This window comes from Eublepharis macularius, chromosome 2 (genome assembly GCF_028583425.1).
Source record: "Eublepharis macularius isolate TG4126 chromosome 2, MPM_Emac_v1.0, whole genome shotgun sequence".
Classification (NCBI taxonomy): domain Eukaryota; kingdom Metazoa; phylum Chordata; class Lepidosauria; order Squamata; family Eublepharidae; genus Eublepharis; species Eublepharis macularius.
Genome location: NC_072791.1, coordinates 229388468 through 229409749, shown reverse-complemented (window position 1 = coordinate 229409749; position 21282 = coordinate 229388468). Strand labels below are relative to the sequence as shown.

Here is a 21282-nt window from a genome sequence, read left to right as displayed (position 1 = left end):
GACTATCTCTAGATGTGCCTGAGTTCTTCAGGGAGAAAACAGAGGCAAAAAAGTCATTAAGCCTGTCTGCTTTTTCTCTGCCCTGCATCAGAGTTTCTCCATCTACTCCCAACAGCAGTCCAATTGCCTCTTTTACCTTGCATTTGCTTCTCACATATCTGTAGAAGTTTTTCTTATTGTAGCGAGCCCTCCTGGCCAGACCCAGCTTGTACTGAGCTTTGGCCTCTCTGATGGCTGATCTGCAGTACCTGCAGTACCCTCATATACTCCTCTTTAGAGGTCTGTCCTTCTCTCCATTTCCTGAACATTTCCTTTTTCTCCCTTAGCTTATTCTGGAGCTCTCTGTACATCCACATCGGTTTCTTGGAGCCCTTACCATGTTTCTGTCTTGCTGGGATAGTGAGGGCTTGAGCTTGCAAAAGCTCGTGTTTGAGAATGGCCCACCGTTCACTCGCTCCTTTTCCTTCCAGCACACTCCCCCACGGAATGACTCTCATCAAGCCTCTGAGTTCATCGAAGTTGGCCCTACGAAAATCTAACCTATGAGTCTGGCTATGAACTTCCTTGGCTCCCCACAGCAACTGAAATTCAAGAAGGACATGGTCACTTCCCCCTAAGGTCCCCACAACCTTCATCTCATCTACCAATTCTTCCCTGTTGGTTAATATCAAGTCTAGTATGGCCGAACCCCTTGTAGCTTCCTCCACCTTTTGAAAAAGGAAGTTATCGGCCAGGCAGGTCAGGAAATTGCGTGATTCATGACGCTTTGCTGAGCCTGTCTCCCAGCACACATCGGGAAAGTTGAAGTCACCCATAATTACAAGGTTCTGATGTCTGGATACTCTGCTAATCTGTTCAAAGAGGGCAGCATCCATTTCTTCTCGCTGGTCAGCTGGTCTGTAGCAGACTCCAACAACAATACCCTTTGTCCTTCCTCCCCTTATTTCTACCCATATATTTTCTACGGGGCTGTCCGCCCCATTCTCCATAACTTCTTGACAATCAAGCCCTCTCCTCGCATACAACGCCACTCCACCTCCTCTTCTACTCTTCCGGTTTTTCTTGAACAACTCATACCCATCCACTAGCACATTCCAGTCATGGGAATCATCCCACCAAGTCTCAGTAATCCCTACTATATCTTTTCCCTCTTCCCAGTGGAGCCTCTCCTTTGTCTTTTCAACCCTCATGTTCCAGCAAGTCAACCCTTAGCCACATGTCCTCTTCACTTTCTGTTAGCTAAAATGGCGTTTTTAGTGGCCAGAAGGAGGAGTGAACTGCAAGGCCTGTTTCCTAGAACTTTTCCTGATAAGCTCTTCGCTCTTCGCCCCAGCCTGCCCTTTCTGCCCAAGGTGGTTTCCGCTTTCCACCTTAACCAGGATATTAAGCTGCTGGTATTTTTCCCATCTCCACAAGATAGTAAAGAATGGGCACCAGGGCTTTTTTTCAGGGGGAACGCAGGGGAACAGTGTTCCGGAACCTCTTGAAAATGGTCACATGGCTGGTGGCCCCGCCCCCTGATCTCCAGACAGGAGGGGGTTTAGAATGCCCTCGGAGGGCCATCTCAACTCCCCTCTGTCTGGAGATCAGGGGGCGGGGCCACCAGCCATGTGACCATTTTCTCCGAGGGCAACCCGCTGAGTTCCACCACTTCTTTTCCCATAAAAAAAGCCCTGACGGGCACTCTACACGCTTGGATGTTCAGCGTGCTCTACCTTTTTATTTCGACAGAACACTTTTCCCCCTTAAAAATCCCAGTCTACTTTCAGCATTCAGGGCCCTCCGAAAGGACGCAAACTCTCTCCTCAAACCCTCATCCAGACCCACTGTGCCCAATCCACCCGGCCCTGCTAGCTGCAGCTCTGGATGTACGCCACACAAGCCCAGTCTATGTCTTCAGCTTTCAAGCAAGGTATTCTGTGAGTTGACATCTGTAAAGTGGCCACCGTCAACATTCATCAGATGTTATGCCATCAATGCAGACTCCAGATGAGATGTGGCAAGTAGGTAGAGCTGTCCTGAGGAGTCTTTTCATCTGAAGCGCATCAAACCCTCCTCCAGGGTAAGCCAGCTCGCTAATCTGCCTTGTGGGACTGCACAGAAGCCACAACGATGAAAACAGAATTGCACTTACCTGTAACTGCTGTTTGTTGAGTTGTCTTCTGTGCAGCCGCATTTCCCTCCCTCCACCCCGGCTGTGAAACCTTCATCCTTCTCCAGAGTCAGTCATTAGAACTGAGGGAGGGAGCTGCTCGCTCACCATTTTATATTTATTTTATTTACTTAATTAGATTTATATTCTGCTCGCCCTGCGAGCAAACTCAGAATGGATTACGAACAGAAGATATAAAATCAGCAGGGTAGCATAAAAGTATAAAAACAGGCGCGTTGAGGGAAAACGTGTGAAAAGGACGCATCTTGCTCCTCTAGGAGCTTTTGGGCACTCCAAGGCAGGCCCCTGCACATGGAATGCCTGTGTGTGCCTGCACAGAAGACCACTCGACGGACAGCAGTTACGGGTAAGTGCAACCCCATCTGTCGGGGAGGGCAGTCTAGAAATGCAATAAATAAATAAACCTTGTTTTCCTCTGACCTTCATTCAAAAAATACTGGAAGTTACACTTCTTCAACCCCAGCATCAGATAGGATTTTAGCATGTTATTTTCAAATTTTTATAAATACATTTGCTATATTAATAAAATATCTTCCTTAAAAGTATGGAGCTAATTTTTTCTTGAATTTATTTGGAATGAATAGTTTACTCTGATTTGTGGTAGACATGAGTTAAAGGGACAGCAATATTTTTGGAATAGACCCAGAGGAGTCGGCCGTGTTAGTCTGTAGTAGCAAAAATAGAAAAGAGTCCAGTAGCACCTTTAAGACTAACCAACTTTACTGTAGCATGAGCTTTCGAGAACCACAGTTCTCTTCTTCAGGTGCATCTGACGAAGAGAACTGTGATTCTCGAAAGCTCATGCTACAGTAAAGTTGGTTAGTCTTAAAGGTGCTACAGGATTCTTTACCGTTATTGGAATAATTCCACTTTAATTTTTGAATTACAGACTGATTTTTTTAAACGTTTACATGGAAATAGTAAAGAGTCGAGTAGCACCTTTAAGACTAACCAACTTTATTGTAGCATAAGCTTTCGAGATGATGCATCTGACAAAGAGAGCTGTGGCTCTTGAAAGCTTATGCTACAATAAAGTTGATTAGTCTTAAAGGTGCTACTTGGACTCTTTACTATTTTGCTACTACAGACTAACATGGCTAACTCCTCTGGATCTATGTTCAGGGAAAATGGGTTCAAAGAAATATTCTGTCAAGCAAATGGGCACTAGAGTGCAGCCTTTGTGTATTTATTGTATTTAGTCATTTTTTAAAAAAAGATGACCTTTTCCATGTGAATAATTTCACTGAAACTAGTTAATTACACATTATGGCAATAACATGGCAAGATGATAGAGCATCACCAAATTCGTTTTTAAAACATCCGACTGTAGCTTTTAAAATCTTACAGGTACCGCATGGCATATTTGAAGAAATGAAATATTTGGAACTCATGATTGTAAATGATCACAAAATGGTAAGTTTATGAATTTTCTTAATGTTGTCTAATTATGTAAATATTAATTGATATTAAAATATCCTCTTTCTTTACAAGTACTAACTGTTGTGTATGCTGTTGATGTAATTTAAGAAATACGTACAGTTTGCTAAGAACTGGAAATTGTGCACAGCTGTAAGTTCATTTGTGGAATGGTGGTATGCCCCAGGTTAGTTCCTTGTGTTTTTTGTTTAAAGCCTACTAGAATCAGAGCTTGGAAAGGCCATACCTTTCTGGAGTAATGCGCTAGCGGCCTCTCGGGACAGGAAACACCACTCCCCTTGGTCAACGTGCCCTTTCATTTGCTCCCGTTCCATACTATTTAAGGTGCTCACTGGTATCGGTTCATTTTCTCAGGGATACCTTCTCTCCTAAGGGGCCTCAACATTGTGCCAGCAAAATCCGTAAGGAGAAGAAATTAATAGTTGGGCTTTCCCGCTCTTGTGACCCAGGGATCCCTTATGTAGCATAATGGCTTCAGGTTAAGAGGTCCCCAAACTTTGAAACTCACAAGATGGCCTCATGCAAAGCACACTTTCTCAGCCATCCATCTGGAGCATGGGACTGATAACTCTTACAATAAAGGGATTGTTGCAATCCTATCATTGTTATAGTAGCAATTGTTGCCTAATTGAATGTAGGGTTTTAGAAATGGGGCTCTTGTTGAACCAGTTGTTAACATAGCTGTGAATCCTTTTGAATTTACTGACCTTGAGCCATTTGCTTCCAAATTAGGTAAGTATTGGTAGTAGTCCAAATTAGACATGGGAACAAAACGGAAAAAAACAAAACGAGAGTTTCGTGTTTCATCGCGATCCACAAATTGCGAATCATGAAATTCCACGAAATTGATACATTTGCCGAAATGATTTGTTAGTTTCATGATTCGTCAGAACCCGTGGCATTTCAATGCCCCCCTGCATACCGGCAGATGCCAAACTCGCAGCGAGTTGTGCCTAAGGGGTAGCCCTAAGGGGTAGCCCCCAAACTTGGCTTGTGGGTTTTCTTGATGGCTGCCTCTCCTTGCGGGCCCAGGAGGCGGTCTGCAGAGCCGACCGCATCCCTTCTGCCCCCCTCCCCCCCGTGGCCAATGGGCTTGGGGTTGGGGATGGCCCGCACCCCCTTGTGCCCTAAGGGGCGGCCCCCAAATACAGCATGTGGGTTCTCTTGGTGGCTGCCTTTTCTCGTGGACCTGGGAGGCAATCAGCCTCCCTTCTGCCTCCCCCCCCCCGTGGCCAATGGGCTCAGGGGTGGGGGGTTGCCTGCACCCCCTTGTGCCCTAAGGGGTGGCTCCCAAGTACAGTGTATGGGTTCTCTTAATGACCACCCCTCCTTGTGGACCCAGGAGGTTATCTTCCCTTCTGCCCCCCTGTGGCCAATGGGCTCGGGGGTGGGGGTGGCCCGCACCTCCCTTGTGCCCTCAGGGGTGCCCACAATATACGGCGTGTGGGTTCTGTAGGTGGCCACCCCTCTTCGTGGGTATATCATGCCTGCACCCCTCCTCGCGGGTATATCATGCCTGCTGGATATGGCGGCAGTGACAGATGCCTCCCCCTCTTTGGGGGGATATTCAGAGGAGTTAGCTGGGTTAGTCTGTATTCACTGTACGTGGCTGCAGGGGACGGACGGATGTCTTCCTCTCTTGGGAGGAGGTTACTTTAAGAGCCACTCTTGTGGAGGGCCTTCTCCCCCACCCACAGACTCGGGTGGTGGCCCTCAGCACCCCCTTGGGCCCTAAGGGGCGCACACCACATCTCACATGTGGGTTTTCTAAGTTCCACTCTTGGGAACGGCCACTAATGAAACACACCATCTGGATACGGCAGCACTGAATGGACAGAGGTTGGGGGGACAGTACTCTAATGGAACGGACAGATGGACTCTTGCCCGTTGCCTGCCTGCAGAACCCACCTTATCGACATGGCGGCACCTATGGATACTGTCCCACCAATGGATACCGTCCCACATTCTATCAAGGATAGAAACATGCCCGGCTCCTGTTCTGAGTGGTGGTGGCTGATGAGAACCCAACTGCTGTACATGGCGGCACTCCCCTTGGGGGAAGGAAATTTTAAAAATGCCCGGGGGGCCCATCTCCCCTCACCCTGGGGCATGCATGGGTGGGTGGGACGGACAAACAGACAGACAGACGCCTCCCCCTTGGGGGGAGGAAATTCTAAATGTCCAGGGTGGGCCATCTCCCTCACCCCGGGACAACAGAGCAACACAACGGAATTGTGGCTGCCAGTCACCTCCATATCTTTCCAGGTGGCACAGGTTCTCAAAATTCTGTGACTCATGCAGTACCTACCCCAACACACATGCCCATGCAAAGGAGCAGCGGCTTCCAAGAGAACCCACCCTCTGTATATGGCGGCACTCCCCTTGGGGGGAGGAAATTTAAAAATGCCTGGGGTGGTGTCTCCCCTCACCCCGGGATGTGCATGGGTGGGTGGGATGGACAGATGCCTCCCCCTTGGGAGGAGGAAATTCTAAATTCCCCGGGGGGGCATCTCCCCTCACCTTGGGACATGCATGGGAGGGTGAGATGGACTGATGGATGGATGTATGCCTCCCCCTTGGGGGGAGGAGATTCTAACGCTTGGGGTGGGCCGTCTCCCTCACCCTGGGACAGCAGAGCAACACAATGGAATCATGGCTGCTGGCCACCTCCACATCTTACCAGGCAGCACAGGTTCTCAAAATACTGCAGCTTATGCAGTACCTGCCCCAGCACACATGCCCATGCAAAGGAGTGGAGGCTTCTGAGAGAACCCATCTGCTGTATATGGTGACTCTCCCCTTTGGGGGAGGAAATTCTAATAATGTCCGGGGGGCCGTCTCCCCTCACCCCGGGTTGTGCATGGGTGGGTGGGACGGACAGATGCAATGGAATCACGCCTACTGATCACACTTTTCCAGGCAGCACTGGTTCTCCAAGTAAGGCCTCTGGTCTGAATGGAGACCACAGGGCAGCGCAACTGAACTATGCCCTTCCCCCGTGCTGAGTTGTGTGGCTGTCAGAGCCGACAGAACCTGCTCTCCAGATGTGGTGGTACCAATGGATGCCCTCCACAGCCTTTCAAGAGGTACAAGTGTTCAAAATAAGACTGCCTCCCACCAGTAAAACCCACCAGTTGGAGTGTCATGTCTGAGCCTCATCCATGCCAATTTTGATTCTGTTCTGCTGAACACAGTGTGTCTTGCCATAGCTCAATATCACTTTGCTAGTGTCATAACTATTCTTTTCTCAGGCTTTCATATGCGTTTATCTGTTGGACTGTAACATCTTCCAGTGTTTATGACCTTGTGTTCATTCCCAGACAGTGCTGTGTCTTGTTTCTTAGTAACTCAATGTGATATCACAAATATGTGAAATGTTCTCACACCAAGAGAGCGCCAAAGTATTGTTTACGGTTGGGAGGGGGGAGAAAGGAGTAAACTAGAATGTTAAAAGAGACGTTTCTCTCACATGATACTATTCCTGTCAACTTCTGCTCTTGCTGCTTAGATGTCTACCTTGCTTCTAAGTAGACCTATGGACCTGTATATGGAAACAATCTGATTTCTGAATAAAAATCATTTTGACCAAGAATTTGTGTCTTGATGCAATGGTCCAGAGATCCGTCTGCTGTATCCTGTCATCCATTGCCTGATATGGAGTTGGCGGCATTGACAGATGTCTCCTGCTCTTTGGTTTGCGGCAGTATCTACCGCAGCACACAATTGAAACATCCCCGCCCCCGTGAGGAGATATTTGACAGTGCTACAGACCGACTGACTCGGCCTTCCCCCTCAAGTATGTGTGCGTGGCCTTAGACAGAGCCTGACGGTGGACCACTTTACTTTTGGCACAGGAGGGACAGAACCCACAGACCCGTCACAATTAAGGACAAGTGCTCCAAGATCAGTCCTGTGAGCCCTCATGCGAGGAATGGATCCCTATAAGCTTGGCCCCAGAGCCAGGCGGTGGCCCCAAGACCGGCACCCAAACAGCTCACAGACACCTTGACACAATTTCGTGATAATTTCATGATAACCGTGGCCCCACAAAACGCAGTTTTTGTGACACACGAAATGGCCCGTTTTGTGCTGAAATTTGCTTCATATTTCAATTCGTGCCCATGTCTATTCCTCACCATTTAAAGTGTGAAGATCGAGTAGGAAGATATACCTTTAAATTTGTTTTTAGGCAAGGATAATTGCTGCTCCTAGCAGCACAGTGCTTCATTGTGTTGTTTGGTTATGTTTTTTTCTGCTCGAGGAGAGAAGGAAATCCCTGTCTGGGTTTGGTTTTTAGGCAGCGGCAACTCTTTCCTTGCTTGAAGTGCAGGATGAGGCTAGAGAGATGGTCTTGATCTTGTACCTGTTTCAGGGACCAGCAACCCTTGCAGAAACCAAGGGGTTTCCTTCCATGTATTATCTCATGAACCAGCGCTGACATCACAAAAGCTTGCTTCTTTGCAATATTTCATACTTCTAGATGGTTTTGCTGAATATGAGAAAGGGAACGTTGAGAGCAAACTACAGAAACAAAGTTGTGGTGAATGATCAACATTTAAATAACTTCCAAGAGAAATTGATGTAGGAAAATGATTGTGTTGAAACAGCAAAAGATTTCGCCCTATCTTTGTGCCACCAATCTTAATGAAGTTCGTCAGTGTTAATAGCTCAAAGAGAAAGGTGTTGTTGGTGGTTTTCCAGCAGTTGTTCTGTTATTGCCTTCTGACAGTGCAAAGAACATACATTTATTATGATGAATGTTTTTTCTTTTAGTTCAAAAAACATCGATCATCCCATGCTTACATTAACAACTTTGCCAAGTCTGTGGTAAATCTTGTAGATGCTGTAAGTATTACTGTGATCCAGTGCTACTAATAACGTTTTATTCAACATGTGTGTTTGCTGATACTGAAGGGTGTTAAAATAAAGGTTCTTAGTTAAATCAAAAAGAGTCCAGTAGCACCTTTAAGACTAACCAATTTTATTGTAGCATAAGCTTTCGAGAATGCTACAATAAAATTGGTTAGTCTTAAAGGTGCTACTGGACTCTTTTTGATTTTGCTACTACAGACTAACATGGCTGACTCCTCTGGTTCTTAGTTAAAGGTTCTTAGTTTTATAACGTCTTAGATGAAGAAATGATTCCTTAGAGACCCTAGGGCTTAGACTTGGAAACCACTTTAGGATGGCCCTAGAATAGGCTGCAGCAAGAAACGCCGTGTTCTTTAAACAGATTTTATCTAATGGGAACAAGAACTAGAATGACTATTTTATGCTTTATTTATTTTGAACAAAGAATAGAATGAATGGGCAAGTGAAGCTCTGTAAAATACCGCAGAAAAGATTTCATGTTTAAATACACGCCTTCAAAGAATTATGGGGGAAGAGGTTTCCTCTGTATGCGCATGCATGCAGCCTCTCTCTCATTCACGTACATATTTAAACAGTTTCAGGTGAGCAGCTGTATTGGTCTACAGGAGAGGAGCAAGATTTGTGTCTAGTAGCACCTTAAAGACCGGCAAGAATTCTGGGGTACAGATTTTTGAGAGTCAAGCTCACTTGACTCTGATAAAGGAAGCTTGACTCTTGAGAGCTTATACCCTGGAAATCTTGATTTTTATTAAGGTCCTACTGAACTGGAATCTTGCACATTTAAATAGAGTGCTCCTGAACATATACCTCCACATATATACACATGTTTGTGTCTGTGTGCAGAAGGGTACACACACAGACCAGTATCTTCTACCACCATCTCATTAAGTAGTAGTCAATGGGACAGAGTAATGAAATGGGGTGGGGAAGGATTGGTTGGACTGGCACGATGATGTCCAGCTATTATCTTCTGTCACTTTAAAAGAGTGTGACACCTTCACTGTGGGCAACAGTCAGTAGCATTGCATTTTCATGAGTGAACACAAGTGTGCTGCCAGTTCTTCATCTAACTGCCTATTGTTTATCATAGCTTAGCTGAAACTTCACCAGGGCCGATTCCAGACGACTAACCTTAAATCGCTCCATGCCGCCCTCTTCCGGATCGCGACGGGGAAAATGCGAAATATCGCGTTTCCTCGCGCGAGTTTTGCGCGTCGTCGCGCAAAACTCGCGCGAGGAAACGCGATATTTCGCATTTTCCCCGTCGCGATCCGGAAGAGGGCGGCATGGAGCGATTTAAGGTTAGTCGTCTGGAATCGGCCCAGATCTTGGCACGGAGTCAAGTGGTGCCTCTGGCCCAAGCAGAGGAGAAGAGTGCCACTGCCCCTCTGTCCAAACCTCAAGTGAGCTGTCCTGTCCTTTGCAGGCTGGCCAGGTCTGGGCTCCTCTGGAGTAGGGCTGCCAGCTTGGCCAGCTAGACTGGGAAATGTAGCCTGGAGCCTGGAGCTGCAGGGAGGGAACTGCGAGGTGGGGCTTGGAGGTGCGATCACAGGGTTTAAACCTAGTGGACTGGTTGGTCCAGCAATGCACCCCTCTCTGGTTCAGCTGCATTTGCTGGCAGGTGCTGAGACTCCCAGAGCTGGGCTGTGTTTTGGTCAGGATCCTGCAAAGAGGTTCCCCCAGGCTGGGAGTGCTGTAAAGTTAATCTTATATATAAACAAGCAATGACAAGAATTTCATTCACATTTATTTTTATGCCATACATCATTTCTGATGTGAAATGATAAATAAGCTTTAGGTTGGACCCAGCCAGATTTTTGGGTCAATGTGGCCAATTACCCTCCTTATTACAGCACCCTTGTGGCTTTAGGGCATGCATGCCCCAAGATCCAAAACATTGCCGTGTGTGTGAAAAGGAGTCCCATCCTTTCTCTTGCACAAATTGAAGAATTGGTTGGATCTTTGTACTTCCACGGAGAATTGCTGAGGGACAATACAAGACAATAGTTGCTGAAAATATCAGGGGCCACAGTGAAATATCTAAGCACTGTGGCGGCCTGGTGTCTGGGATTTGTCAGGCCCTTAAGTGTGCTGAAGGTAAGCATGCCCACTGGTCACTTACCCTCTATCAACGAGGTTTCCTATTATGGCAAGTTTGGGACTAGCCCCTTTATGCTACCCACAGCCCCTACTGTCCCTATTGAAACTGGGTGTTGGATACAACCCCCAAAAGGCTGTCACCGAACACAAAATATCCATCATGAGAAGTGGAACCCCCCCCCCCCCCCGGAAGCCAAAATGCAGGGGACAACAGGAGTAATTTTTTCAAAAGGAATGTGTGAGAGAATAAAAAAACAATGCCATCGTGGCAGGTGACACTGAAATGATATTATTTTAATCTGAATAGCCCATCAGAGCTCCAGTGGCCGGTTGCCTAGCTCCACTCACTTTCTAAAAACACTTGGTGGATGCCAGGAAAGGTGGCAGCAGGTGCCATGGGGTATTTATTTATTTAAAAGTTATTTCTTTGGAATGTTTATATGCCTGGTATGTTTATATTCAGCGGATCTCAGGACCGAAGGTGGGTGACAACCAGGGCTTTTTTCAGCTGGAACGTGGTGGAACGGAGTTCTGGAACCTCTTGAAAATGGTCACATGGCTGGTGGCCCTGCCCCCTGATCTCTGCTGAGTGCCACGGAGGGCAGTCTCAACTCCCCTCTGTCTGGAGATCAGGGGGCGGGGCCACCAGCCATGTGACCATTTTCTCCAAGGGCAACCCACTGAGTTCCACCAGAAAAAAAGCCCTGGTGACAACAATATAAAAACAGTTTGATAAAAAAATTAAAAACATATATAGAACATTAAAAACCAATTTAAAAACACCTTATGTCCTCACCGGCAGAATATTTTCCCTTTACCCAAGCTCAGGCTGCTGCAAAAGCTCTCTGGAATAGCTCTGTGTTACATCCTTGCTGGAAGCTCAGGATGGGGTAGGAAAGAATCCCCCTGACCTCTTCCAGGAGGGTGTTAAATCGTATTTAGTTTATGACTGCCAGTTAATGAGATGGTATATGCATATGCCTCTGTGTGCGGATATGTCCATGCTTCTTCTGTTCAAATATGTGAAAGAGAGTGACACATTCTGTATTACTAGATTTAATGTGAGCTTTCATTTAATGTAAATTTGTTGATAAGAAAATTAGAGGTCTGTTGGCTAATTCTATACCCATGTTTCCCTCTTCGTTTACCCTTTTTGTCCTTCCACTGACTAATTGGCGAATTGTGCATGTTTGACCCAGTGTTCTACTCCTGTGCCTGTCCTGTCTCTGCCCTCAGATTTACAAGGAGCAACTGAACACTAGAGTGGTTTTGGTTGCTGTTGAAACTTGGTCAGACAGAGATCGTATCAGTGTGCACCCTGACCCAAGGCAGATGCTTCATGATTTCTCCAAATATCGCCAGCAGTACATCAAGCAGCCTGCTGATGCAGTTCACCTTCTCTCGTACGTATTATTTTGTGTTTTTGTACACTGGCCATTTTTCCGAAGGCCTCTGCTGCACTCTCTGTCTCATATACTTACTTACTTAGAACTTCTTTGTGCTGCCTTTCCAGGAACCTGCTCAAGGCAGCTTACAAAATAAAAATACCAAAAACAAAACAATAAAATACAGTAGTTAAAACCCAGCATTAAAAACCTAGGCCAGCTTAAAAGTATAGCCCATAAAACCAGAAGACTGACAGCTTTAAAAAAAATGTCCAGACTAAAATAGTGTTAAAAGATCAACCCCTTAATTATCTGCCTGTATTTTAACAAAATGTATATTCTTCCTTTCCCCTACTCATAACGGCCCAATGTGGCTAACGAATTAAAATACATGTAATAAAATTACACCTTAAAACCCAACAAAAGCATTCTTAGTAACAGACCCCTAACTATGGGACTTTCAAAGACTATTCATAGACTATTTATATGAAATAGATACCTACGATTTGATGATTTCTGGATTTATGGATTAAGAGATTTTGACATTAGAAGAAAGAGCTGTCAATCATTACTTAGAGAAAGTGTAGATTTGACATGATACAAGTATTTATTTTGGAGAAAATCAGAAACCTTTTAGTTTAGAGTATTTGTTGTTGTTTTTTCCCCTGTATTATGTATGTTTTTGTTTGTTGATGAGTTGTTTTTGTTTTTGTTTGTTTTATTAGTATATGTGTAATTGTAGTTTTTTAGGTTTGTTTTTAATTATATAAAACTTTTAATTAAAAAAAGAAAAAAACATTCTTAATAACAGACCCCTAACTATCAGAACTAAAATAAATACAATAACAAAAATACATAAAATGCATTTAAAATTCAAGCCAGTGCTAACCCCCCCAAAAAACAACAATTAAAACATTGGACGGGAAGGAAGGATCACTGAGGGAATGCCAAACTAAACAAGAAAAGTCATCACCTGCTGGTGGAAGAGGGCAACAGAAGGAGACAGACAAGTTTTTATAGGGGGAGAGTTCCAGAGTTTTGGTGCTGATACCAAGAAGGCCTTCTCTCAGGTTTCCACCTGCCTTATCTCAGAAGGTCAGGACTAGAAATGGGCATGAACTGGAGAAAAAACGAACCATGTGGCTCGTGGTTCGTCAAATTTCACGAACTTTCACGAACCTGGCCCTGGTTTGTGAACTGGTTCGTTTGGTTCATGAAAACATCACAACCAGGTCAGAAAATCGTCACTTCTGGGCCAGCAGAAGGTTACTTCAGGCTCAGCAGAAGGTCTGCAGGAAGTCCATCCCCTGTTGCCTAGGAAACTGATTGGTCGGCACCAGGCTGTCTGCAGTGACAAACCAAAAAACGAACCAAACAAACCAGCCTAAAGTTCATGGTGGTTCGTCAGAAATGGGATCTGATGAACCGTTGGTTCGCTAACCACGAATTGGCCTGGTTCATGCTTAATTTTGGTTCGTATTTTGATTTGTGCCCATCTCTAGTCAGGACAACCAAAGGAGGGCCTCCAAAGATGGCCATAATGGTCAGGTAGGTTCATATACGGCAGTAGGTGGTCCTTCAAGCATGTTGGTCCCAAATCAACCATTTCCTCCCTTTTCTATAATAAACCTTCTTTTGAACCTTGGACTCCCAGATCCTACTCCAACACTAACCACTACACAACACTGGTTTTTGACATGCTTTATTTTCAGTACCACCAATGCGATTTTCTTGTTCCTTGAATATGAATGTTTATTGAGTCACTGAAATGGAGAACAGCAGCCTCTCCTTCCACTCAGTGCAGTCTGGCACCAGCTTAAGCAGAGGGCAGAGAGTATAAGCCAGACCCTCTCTGGTGGAGGAATCTTCAAGGAGTTGTGCCTTCAATTGTTAGTGTATTGAGGGAGGGTGGTGGAGAGTGCCTTCAGGTCAAAGCTGACTTATGGCGACCCCTGGCAGTATTTTCATGGAGGGTGTTGAAATGGAAACATATATGACACTTCCTGAAGAAATAGAAGAGACTCTCATAAGGTAGACTGACAGGGTTCATTGGCAATGACAAAAATCCTGAACTACAAAGGAAGGAGGAGAAAAATAGCATGGTGGCTTAGAGGCTAGGAGAAGTAGAAACCTGGTGTGCATGACGTTTCCCCCCCTTTTGTTATGAATTTGCTTTACTTGAAGCCTTACCTTGCAAATCAGTGAATCTGTGATGAGGGCATCTCAGTCATTTATTATTACATGGTGGAATCGGTCACTCATGTTCTCTTATTCTGCGAACTATATCAAGAGGAAAGGGCTTGTCTTATACTGCCTCTCATGTCTAAATTTAACCCCTTGCAGTCCTATCTCGACTTTAGACCAGAAATCTTGCGCAACTTCCTTTTAGAAGACACTCAGAGCTCAGTGACTTATGCTGTGGCCAGATTCTGTTCTTTAGCCATTAGGAAACGCAGACTCCTTTTAGCTGAAAATGTGGTATAATTGATTTTGTGTTTTTTTCTTAACTCTCTTTTATCTTCATTGTTTTTATTTCATCAATTCTTCCATCACTAATTCTCTGATCTTATTGTTATGCCCTGATGTAATTTATTTTTTATCGCAAATTTGTTTTGTTTTTCTGGCTTTTGCTGTAATAATAAATGACTGACTGAGATGAGGGCATCTATTGTGTGGGGGGCGAAGGGGTACCTGATGACACTTGTCAATCATTTTTGTAGATTGTAATTCGTATGAATTTAGCTTTGAGAATTTATCTTCACCTGAATATTAGTAAAGAGTTCAGTAGCACCTTTAATACTAACCAACTGATGATGCATCTGATGAAGAGAGCTGTGGTTCTCAAAAGCTGATGGAAGAGAGCCATCTAAGGAAGAGAGCCATGGTTCTTGAACTCTTGTGCAACAATAAAGTTGGTTAGACTTAAAGGTGCTACTGGAATCTTTACTGTTTTGCAGCTACAGACTAACACGGCTAACTCCTCTGGATCTCTGAATATTAGTGATAGTAACATGATGTGATGTGCCATAAAAGGAGATGTTTCAGGCATTTGAAAGATGTTGCTACAATTTGCTGTATTAAGAAACCTTTTTATTATTACTTGGGTTATCTTTGTTGTTTAAGGAATGTGACATTTCATTACAAGCGGAGTAGCCTGAGTTATTTTGGAGGAATTTGTTCTGGGACACGAGGTGTTGGCGTAAATGAGGTAACATTTCTGTTTTGATGGTAATGGGGGGTGGGTAATGAAAACATTTTTTTTCTTTTTGAAGTGTACCTCTTGTAGGATTTTCAAATATTACTCAGAGGTATGTTGCAAAGCCTTAACCTGAAAAAAATTGATTAAAAGTTATTTCCAGATTTCCCTGGATGCTAGTGCAGCATAGAATATTTTAATGGAGCCCTTGTGTTCAGTATGTTTCCCAGTAGCAAAATCATCGTCTTCAAGTGTTTAAGTATCACTGCACCACCGACAAATTAGTCTCTTTCGAATACATCCTATTTTCAGTGACGTTGCCTAGGATCTTTCAGTCAGCTCAGTATCAGACTTTATACTTGGAACATGTATTTAAAGTAAAGTTTCTTTCATTTCTATTTTGCTGTCTTTTCTCTTTAGTGGCTTCTTCCAGTTCAGCAGTCATAAAAGTGAATCGATAACTCTCCCTGAAGGGGAAAGCTAGTCTTCTCTAACTAATAGTTATCTAAATTGATTTGAGTGTTCATATTTTTTCCCACTCCCTCCTCCCACTCTTATGGCACTTCCAGACATCAGTTCTAGTAGTTAATGTTATTGCATACGAGAAGGGAGAGGGAAATTACCTCCAGGAAGGAGGTACCTAACTAAGGTGGGCCTTTGGAGCTTCAAGTCCTAGCATGGTAGGATGCTTGGTGTGTGGCTTCTGCTAATCTTGATATTGACTGTACTAATAGGGGTGTGTGCTTTGGGTTCCTGGTTCGGAAAAAAAAACCCAAACTGGGCCTGATTTGTAAAGATTTGGTATTTCTGCATTGGGGCCAGTATGATGGCCCCGATTTGGGAATACCGAATCAAAGCTTCCTGAAGTGATTCGGGTCGCTTCGGGAAGCTTTGGGGCCTTTTTAAAGAGCTCCCTCCCACCAACACCCCACTTACCTGAGACGTCCTGGCGGTGGTGGATGGTGGAGGTGCCGACTGCGGCCATCCCTGCTGCCCTGCTGGCTGCTGTGGCGGCCGAAGCAGCGGCACAGATGGTGGAGGTGCTGGCTATGGCCTTCCCTGCCACCCTGTTGGCCGTTGCAGAGGCCGAAGTGGCACCGTGGGCTGCGGAGGTGCCGGCTGTGGCCTTCCACGCCACCCTGCTGACTGCTGCGGCGGTGGAGGCGCCTGCTCCTGCCTTCAGGAAAGGTCATTGGGGTTGGGGGAAGGGGGGCTCGGGGGAGGTGGGAGGTCTCACTTCGGTATGTTCCGAATCATTACAAAGCATACAGAAGCAATTCCGATAACCTGAACCCAAAGCGGCTTGCCTCTTCTGGATCTAAGTTATTCCGAATCTCAAATATTTCCATAGTGCGCACCCCGTAATCTCACACTGTGTAATCCACCTTGAGCCTCAGTGAGAAAGTCAGACTGTAAATGACATAAATAAGTAATAATCAGTCCTCAGGTCATTTATATACCTTTTTGAAAAATACAGGAAATTTTTGTGCAGAAATGCCCTTTGACTTTAGATGGGAGTGGAAATCTTAATCTCAAATGCATAGCCACCCCAAAAAACCTCTGTATTATGGATTTAAACTCATTTTTTTTGCAATTGAATGGACACCTCTGAATTCTTAAGAGAGCTGCTCTCTCTGATACCGTTGTTCAGATTTTCAGAAAATGGTTCTTCTGCTGCCATATCTCAGCTCGTGAACCTCTGCACCATAAAGAAAACCAACATTCCCTCATTTTTACAGTTCAGTGTACAAGTTGTGAAAAGTTTACAAGGCTGCAGAATTAATCTTGGAGATATGATTGATAAGATTAATTCCTATTAGTCTGACTTACTTCCGTCTAAGTATTTTTAAGACCTGAGTCAAATCCTACGCAGGATAAATAGTGAAATAGAAGCTTTGCACAGTAAATTGCAATAATCTTTAGTAGGTTTGTGCATCTGTTTCAACAGTATGGTCTTCCCTGGGCAATGGCACAGGAACTATCCCAAAGTCTGGCTCAGAATTTAGGAATACAGTGGGAGCCGGGAGCCAGAAAACCAAGTATGTAATTTGTGTTGAATTCCTGTTCTCTTACTTAGACTGAGTTTACAAAACTTGTACATAATTTAAATTTTTAAGATAATAAAAAATTTCTATCAAACTAATACATCCACATATCCATTTCTTGCTACATCAAGTTGGCCCCATTTGTGGATATATAAATCCAGACTGAAGCCTTTAATAGACAAAAGAGATCTTTCTGCAAACCTGAGAGAAGCCCTAGGATTTCAGAAAATTTAGTGTGCGTGTGTGCGTGTGTGGTCTAAATTTTTATATATAATCAGTCATGGCTTCGAAGCATTGTAGGGCAGGCACGAATTTTAAGGGAAGTTATTTTTTTTTTGCCTTAATATCAGAACCTACCTGTGTAAATAAACAGAAGAAAATCTAATTCATATCTTCACAATCTACGATAATGATTTTAATAATAATAGCGACAACGACATTCGATTTATATCGCACCCTTCAGGACAACTTAACGCCCACTCAGAGCAGTTTACAAAGTGTTATTATTATCCCCACAACAATCCCCCTGTGAGGTGGGTGAGGCTGAGAGAGCTCAGGAGGAGCCGTGACTGACCCAAGGTCACCCAGCTGGCTTCAAGCGGAGGCGTGGGGAATCAAACCTGGCTCTCTAGATTAGAGTCCTGCCACTGTTAACCACTACACCAGACTGGCTGCAGATGGCCTGGAGGTAGTCGCCTTGTGGTGAAAAATTAATTTTTGAGACTATGGCATGGAAATACCTCGATGAATTCCATGTGCACCCAGAAGGATGAAAGCTCAGACTGCTTTTACACTGGCAAGGAGATAGCTAGAGGTAATTATCTTTGCAGGAATGCCCTGTGTCTTGAAGTAAACTGTTCCCATAGCCCTTCTTTGCTAGGTGTGGTTCTGTGATTCAGTATTGTAAGAGCAAAACTTCTTATTAACCCTTCTCCCCTATTATGTGAATGGTTTTTGTTGTTGTTGTTATATGCTAACTACTATCCTTTTTTCCCCACCCCCCCTTCTCTTGTATTTTTCTTGAAGAATGTGACTGCACAGAATCCTGGGGCGGATGTATCATGGAGGAAACAGGGTATGTCGTAATAATCAGTACTTGAGAATTATAACCCATGGATGAGTTGCTCAGAACACGTTGAAGAGTCTGCATTTAGACTAATAACCAGGCTATACATTAACACTGAACATTATCCCCAAATAAGTTAATGACTGCATATATCTTTTTCCATTTTCTTAATTTGAAACCGGAATTTCATTTCTGGATGGGAAAGAGCTGCTATTTTTCAGTACCAACGTTTTTAAAATATAAAAATATTTTTTAAAAATTATGTTAATAAGTATTGCAGTCCACTCCATATAACTGGGTTATTTGAACAAAAAGTTAAGGTAAATTGGAGAAACACATAATACAATGTTTTTCCACCAGTCGAAAAAAATGCTAGACTTAAATGACCCTGGTAGCTTTTTTAAAAATGTAAGACTGTCCTTTTAGATACTTCTGTGTATTTGTATATTACAGTGATCTAACATGTAACCATATCTGTCAGTATGGGAATAAGCCTGGGGTATCCTAAGTCTCACATGATCCATCTTATCCTCATGCGCAACATGGAAATTAATAATTTCTGCAGCTTATAGTTAGAGCCAAGTCACAGACTTATAGTTTGTTCTCTTTCCTGCAAACCAGGATTCCAACTGATGATTTAACAGTGAGGGGGAGGAAGAGCCAGTTTGGTATAGTGGTTAAGAGCGACAGGACTCTAATCTGGAGAACCGGGTTTGATTCTCCTCCCCTCAACTTGAAGCCACCTGGGTGATGTTGGGTCAGTCACAGCTTCTAGGAGCTCTCTCAGCCTCACTTGCCTCACAGGGTGATTATTGTTGCAGGGATAATGACATACTTCGTAAACTGCTCTGAGTGGGCATTAAGTTGTCCTGAAGGGCAGTATATAAATGGAATGTTATAGGAGGCAGTGCATAAGCCCAAACATCCGCCCAGCTTCCATCCATAATGACAAGCAGTGGTTGATTTGTTCTGTGTAAACCACACCTATTTGAACAATAAAAATAACAGTTTGTGGTCCTGTTCCTTCACCAGTAGTTAGCCACCATTAGGGCTTATCTGTTCCAATTTACAGCGTAGTATTATTATGTTGCCTAACATGACAAGAGATGAGAAAAGGATACCAAGATAATTTACGGTTTTGCAAGGGAAGAAGGCACAGAGGTGGTGCAAGACCACACCAGAGCTATATATTATTTCCCCCTCTCATGCTAATGATAGTATTGGAGTGGAGAGTGCCATCAAGTCAAAGCTGGCAGGGCTTTTCTGGGAAAAGAGGTGAAACTCACTGGTACCATATACGCATGTGCAAGAAGTGTGCTCGTGCACTCCCAGGACCGCGCGACGATGTCACTTCCAGGAACTGACATCATCATGCAGGGTGGAGCCACTCCCCAGAGAATATAAAAACAAAAGATAAGGAGGCCAGGCTTAGCTCTAAAGAATTAGAAGCAAGCTGGCTGGGTTTAAATGCCCCTTTACATGCCACTGCGCATCAGGGAAAGAGAGGTGGAAAGAGTGGAGGGGTGGAGGAAAGAGAGAAGGGGTGTTAAAGGAGGAAAGAGACAGAATGGGTGGGAGCTTCTCTCCTCCCACCCCTTTCTGTCTCTTTTCCCCTTTAACACCCCTTCTCTCTTTCTTCCACCCCTCCACTCTTTCCTCCTCTCCACCCTCCTGTCACTCTTTCCTTCTTGATCAATCCACCCACCCTTTCTGATTCCTTACCTGCTCTTTGCCTCCTTGCCCCTAATCCATTCTGTCTCTTTCCTCCGTTACCCCCCTTCACTCTTCCCCTCTTGGCCCATTCTCCATCTTTTTACCTCCTTGTTCCCAGTCCATTCTCTCTCGTTCCCCCTCCAGTCACTCCTCTCATTTTAATACACCCATTCTCCATCTCTTTTCCTCCCTCTCCTCAATCCATTCTGTCTCCTTCCCCCTTTGTCTCTTCCCTCCACCCTTTCACTCTTTCTCCCTTACCTCCACCTCCTCTTACTCTTTATCTCTTCACCCCCTCACTCATTCTCCTCTTCTTTTCCTCCCTCTATTTAATCTATTCTGTCTCCTTCTCCCTTGTCTTTTTCCTCCACTCCTTCACTCTTTCTCCCTTTCCTCCACCTCCTGTTACACTCTTTCCCTCTTAACCCACCCACCCATTCTCTGTCTCTTTTCCTCCCTGCTCCCATCCCATTCAGTCTTTCCCCCCATTATGCCCCCTCCCCTTCTCTCTTCTGCTGGCCAGGCAGCAGAAGAGCGGGCTGGTGTCAGGTCTTGCCAGGTACTTCCCAAAACACTTCACTGCATCATGGGAGTGAATGAGTTAAAGTTGGTTTTATTGAAGAAGAATACCAGTACCAAGATGCTATGACAGGAGTATAGGCTGGAATGGCCCAAGGTAGCAAAGCAAGGTTAATTATAGGTTAAAGTCCCTGCCCCCCAGTGGGAAAGAAAGTCTGTTAAGATTTTGGCACGTTGAGCCTGTGAAGAGGGGAGGAGGGAAAGGATGAGCTCTGCTTAGTCTCTTAGGAGGTTGGTGCTGCCTCTGCTGGAATTTCAAGGCCACATTCTCAGGCCTGCCAGGAAATTGTAACCATAACACCTGCAAGATAAGCAGCTAGCAACCATTCAGCAAAACAGGTTTCCCTCTGCATGTTCTCTGAGGTACGCTACAAACTGCAGCAAGAAATCCATAACACATGACAGATATGCTGGAGGCTTATCTGACAACTGGGTTAAAATGCCCCTTTCTGTACTACTGCGCAGCGGCATGGAAAGGGGCATTTAAACCCCTGCATCAGCTGGAGCAAGGGGGGGATTTTAAAGTTTAAACATTAAACTCTAAACACCCTCCCTTGCTCCAGCTGACTGTTGGTAGTCAGTTGGAGCAAGGAGGGGATTTTAAAGTTTAATGGTCATGTGACCATTTTCTAGAGGTACTGGAACGGCATTCTGCCACGGTCCGACTGAAAAAAAGCCCTGGCTGACTTATGGTGACCCCTGGCAGGGTTTTCATG

The 21282-nt window shown here is 44.7% G+C and overlaps 1 protein-coding gene across 1 annotated transcript in view; it reads left to right on the top strand.

The window, feature by feature from the left end:
* Nucleotides 1-21282, top strand: part of ADAM23 (ADAM metallopeptidase domain 23) — a 145791-nt gene that overhangs the window by 67000 nt on the left and 57509 nt on the right. Inside the window, 6 exon segments of the mRNA XM_054970140.1 lie at nucleotides 3521-3586; nucleotides 8384-8455; nucleotides 11819-11985; nucleotides 15091-15175; nucleotides 17112-17202; nucleotides 18235-18283. Coding sequence (XP_054826115.1) covers nucleotides 3521-3586; nucleotides 8384-8455; nucleotides 11819-11985; nucleotides 15091-15175; nucleotides 17112-17202; nucleotides 18235-18283 — 530 coding nt within the window.